This window comes from Raphanus sativus, unplaced genomic scaffold (assembly GCF_000801105.2).
Source record: "Raphanus sativus cultivar WK10039 unplaced genomic scaffold, ASM80110v3 Scaffold1012, whole genome shotgun sequence".
NCBI lineage: Eukaryota > Viridiplantae > Streptophyta > Magnoliopsida > Brassicales > Brassicaceae > Raphanus > Raphanus sativus.
In genome coordinates, this window is record NW_026616326.1 from 4216 (window position 1) to 9125 (window position 4910).

At 45.3% G+C, this 4910-nt stretch overlaps 1 protein-coding gene across 1 annotated transcript; it reads right to left on the minus strand.

The window, feature by feature from the left end:
• Window positions 1-200: 200 nt before the first annotated feature.
• Window positions 201-1163, minus strand: LOC130503557 (uncharacterized). The gene has a single exon (XM_056998177.1). The coding sequence runs from the start codon at window positions 1161-1163 to the stop codon at window positions 201-203; it is 963 nt and encodes a 320-aa protein (XP_056854157.1).
• Window positions 1164-4910: the final 3747 nt, after the last annotated feature.

Sequence of the window (4910 nt, forward strand, 5' to 3'; positions counted from 1 at the left end):
AACATAGTGTATTCTTAAAAAATAAAACATAGAATGCAAAAGCACTTAAAAAAAATTCTTAAAGCCTAAAAACACCAAAAGCATTCAAACACAAATCATTTGATGCATCACATTATTCAACTAGGTCATCATTCAGCATAGTGAGTATGTATGAAGTCTCAAAATCCATGAGGTCGTCCTTGTCATGATCAAAATCGTCCTCACCATCCTTGTACACCATGTGTGCTTCCGGATTCTTGCCCTTGAGACTCTCTTGATAGAGGTCGACCAGATGCTTGGCTGTGCGGCAATTCTTTGCCCAATGATTCCGCATCTATGGCAAGGTGAGCTTGTAGGATTCTGTGGTTTGAAGATGTCCCATTGCCTTTGCTTTTGCCATGCCCATTATTGGACTGGTTTGGACGGTCATAAGGGGTGTTACGCCCTTTGCCATAGCCACCACGCCCACTTCCTCGCCCTTGACCCCCACGACCGCGTCCTCTTCCATATGAGGAACTGCGGCCCTTTTGGTCATACCGGACATGGTTGACTTCAGCACCATCATTAGGCTCATTTGAGGTATGATTTGCCTCAGGGACAGGCTTAGATCCAGGTGGTCTAAGCTCACTATTCTTCAAGAGCAGCTCGTTGTTCTGTTCTGCAAGCAATAGACATGAGATGAGCTCACAATAGGTATTAAAACCTTTCAGTCTGTATTGTTGCTGAAGCAACATATTGCTTGAGGACATTGTCTGGAAAGTCTTTTCCAACAACTGCTTATCAGTTACAGTCTCGCCACATAGCCTCAGTTTTGAGACTATTTTAAACAAGGCTGAGTTGTACTCATTCACATACTTAAAGTCTTGACTCCTGAGATGAGTCCACTCATAGGTGGTACCCGGAAGAATCAAAGTCTTCTGGTGGTCATATCTCATCTTAAGCTCTTTCCATAACTCGTATGGATCACTTACTGTGAGGTATTGAGCTTTTAAGCTCTCCTCAATGTGATGACGGATGATCACGAGGGTTTGAGAGTTCTCTTTCTTAGTAGTTTCGTTCTGGGGAACGATGCACTGCTCTAGGCCTTTGGCTCCAAGAGAGATCTCAACGGCTAATGCCCATTGGAGATAATTGTCACTCCTCACACTTAGAGGTGCAAAGTCCAAGTTTGTGATTTTGGCCATCTGAAAATAAAAATCAGATTGCTTAGGTCTTTTAGAATCTTTTTTTATTTTTTCATAACTCATCCATCTCTTAATCAATTTGTTTGATTTATAAATCCCTTGAAAACAATGAGATGGACGAGTGCATGGTCTAGTCGTACCTCGTGGTACGCTTCATCGACCCATGCGGCTTGCGGTCTAGTCGTACCGGACAGTACACATCATCGACCAAAGCGGATCGTAATCTAGCTGCACTGTGGTGCGTATCATCGATCATCGGGAATCACTGATCAACATGGATCGTGAATCACCGTGGATCATCGCGGATCATTGAGGATCATCGCGGATGATGGTCTAGTTCCACCACTTGGTGAACATCATCGACCATTGTTTTGTTTATGGTCTACTCGTACTCATAAGTACGTATCATTGACCTTCACTTATCATGGTCTAGTGATATATGGTGTTTTTCACATCATTGTATATATGTTTTTATTTGTTTCCAGTCGCTAATTCATGTCAGTCTAGTCCTTTTTGACCTTTTACAGGTCTGGAGTTAGCAGAAGAAAGAAGAGAAGGTGCCTGATGAAAAGAAGTCCTTTTGGAGCATTCCTGCGGAGAACACTCAAGAGAACAGTCCCGAGACTGTTCTCTCTCAAGCGGAACAAGCAGACGGAGTGATCCGGAGATTGTTCCAGACGAATATGGAAACTCCTATTTCGGGAATTAAAGCCTTGTTGCCCTAAACTCTTTTCTTCTGATTGGCGCCTCCATATAAAACGCCACCTATCTATTTTCTATTTTTTTTACACTAGTTTTTTACAAGAGAACACTGAGTATTGCGATCTGCAACTTGTAAGGGAGAAGAATCCATCCTCTCATAGAGAAGATCATCTGAACCCTATTGTTTCATACTTTGTTCTTATGCAATTTTATTCAGGATTTATGTCTTTGTTTATGTGCATCATGATCGAGTAGTGACCTTGCTCGCCTAGGGTTTTTAGGGTGTTGAGACATGAGCTAAACATAGATAAGCGATCCATAACTGTTCTTCATTCATACTGTTCTTACTGCTTTCATTAAACTGATCACTTGATGTCAGATCACTAGTTCATCACCTAGTTAACCGCTTAGGATGATAACTTGACATGTATTGAATGAGCTTAGTATCCCTAATCAGCGAAAGTAGATATTAGGGTGGTAAGTGAACTGATCGGACCTGTTCTCTAAAGCTTGCAATCGATCCTCATCCCAACGACAGTTAGGTGGTGAGATCGATCTGCAAAGCGATCACTACCACGACAGTGGAGTGTTCCAGCTGAGTGATCCGAGTTCTAGAAAGCACTTCATCGCGCTTGAATAATTGTTTGGCTCCAATTCAACACCCAATGAAATACCCTAGGCTAGCTCTTGTTTAACAGAATCAATCTCGTGTTTATTTTGCTTGTTTACTATCGCCTATTTCAACCAAATCATATCTTCTTCTTAGCTTGATTCTGAAACTTATAGAACTAGAGTGTAGACTGGTCCTCTGGATTTGAATCTTAAGTACTACAATTGCAACTGTTAACTTGGCAGTAGCAAGGATTCATTTTTAGTGTATCAAGTTTTGGCGCCGTTGCGACGGGGACCAGATTTTTTACCTCTAATTTTCGGTTTCATATCTAGTCTAAGATATCTAACTCGTGTTATTTTCTTTGTTTCAGCTGATGATCCAGGTGCATGACCAGTAGACATACACGGAGCAACGCACAAGGACCATTGCATCAGCTTACCAACGAGGAACTAGCGAGATTGGAACGACAGAACCGTCAACAGCCGAGATCAACGAACCCCAACATGGGTGATCATCCAGATGATCTCACTGCTGCGTTTGCACTCATGCAACAGCAGATGCAGCAGATGCAGCAAACGATCCAAGCGCAGCAAGCTGCTGCCGAGCAAGCTGCTCTGAATGCTGCGAACCAGCAGAACCAACAGGAGGAAGTGGTCCAGATCGGCCAGAGAAACTTACTGCGTAATCTGCCTGCTACGCGATCTGCCATAACCCCTCCACCGTGCACTAGACAGGACTTCGAGATCAAGCCAGCCTTGATAAGTCTAGTGCAAAGGAAGATCTTCAATGGGCTTCCTGCTGAGATACCGATGGACCACATCGAGCACTTTGAGAAGATGTGTGGTTTCACTAAAGCGAATGGAGTACCACCCGATTACATCAAGTGTACTCTGTTCCCTTTCTCTCTCGATGGGAAAGCTGCTCGCTGGCTTGATTCACTACCCACCGGATCACTCACCACTTGGGAACAAGTCCGAGAGGCTTTCTTAAGTCACTTCTACACGAAATCGAAGACAGCAGCTCTGTGACAGAAGATCGTGACCTTCAAACAATTGGTGGACGAGCCGTTCTGTGATGCTTGGGAGCGATTCAATGTCTACCGCAGAGAGTGCCCACATCACGGTTTTGAGGAAGACTATCTGCTGGGAGTGTTCTACGATGGAGTAGGCTGGGAGTACAGGAACGCTTTGAACTCAGCCAGTAAGGGAGACTTCATGACTCAGTCCACTCGAGGTGCATTCGAGTTGATTGAGAACATGGCCTCAAGCTCAGCTGACAATAACCGCGAAACTGATCGCACTCAGAAGGTGAAGAGCATCGACAACAGCAAGATTGATGAGCTCTCTGCCAAGGTCGATCAGCTGATTAAGAGTAACCAGAACCAGGTCTTCATCATGGAAGAATCCCCACAGGATAAAGCTACCGCGGAAGGCACATCACAGGTGGATCAGTCGGCTGAGAATCAGCATGAAGTGAGTTATGTGAATGGGCAAGGATGGCAGTTCAAGAACTATCACCGAACCCTAACGTGAGGAACAATCCCCACCTGTTCAATGCTCCTAAACCAGACGATAAAGCTCAAGGGAACCAGGGTCAGAACAGTGGATACCAAAGGCCTTATGGAAATCAGGGAAGAACCTTTGTCCTTAACCCAGCTCAGAATGCTCAGTTCCACAGCCAGAAACAACCGGTTAATCAGCAAGCTCCACAACCGACTCAGACTGCTCCGCATGATGACATGAAGAGCCTCGCCAATATGATGAGCCAGCTGCTCCAAGGACAGCAGATCCAAGGGAAAGCACTGAACCAGGTCACAAACGACATCAACACCAGGATGAATCATATGTTCAATGACCTGAGTGTGAAGTATGACAATGTCTCAAGCCATATGAGGCAGATGGATATTCAGATTGCTCAGACTGCTGAGAACGTGAAGAGACAGCAAGGAACTCTCCCTGGGAAAACAGACAAGAACCCCAAGGAGTGCAATGCAGTAGGTTTGAGGAGTGGAAAGCAACTGCCTGATCTAGACCCCAGGAGATTCACATCGGCTGAGAAAGGGAAGCAGAAGGAGTCGGATCAGCCTTCTAAGGCTGTACCCACAGATGAGGAAGACGCAGAACAACGTACTGAGACTGTTCCGCCTGAAGCAGAGCGACCCGCTGGGGTTGTTCCACCGACTGCAGCACCTTCTCCTGCTCGTCAGTATGTACCGAAAGTGCCCTACCCTGTTCCAGCTAAGGCTACGCGCAAGGATAAGGAAGAGATGAAGTGCAGGAAGATGCTGGAAGACCTAACTGTCAAGCTCCCTCTGATGAGTGCGATCCAGATGATACCATCCATGCGTAGCTTCGTCAAGGGATTGATCTCTGGGAAGATATCTGATGACAGCGAGTTCATGATTGTCTCTAAGGAGTGCAGTGCGGTGCTCC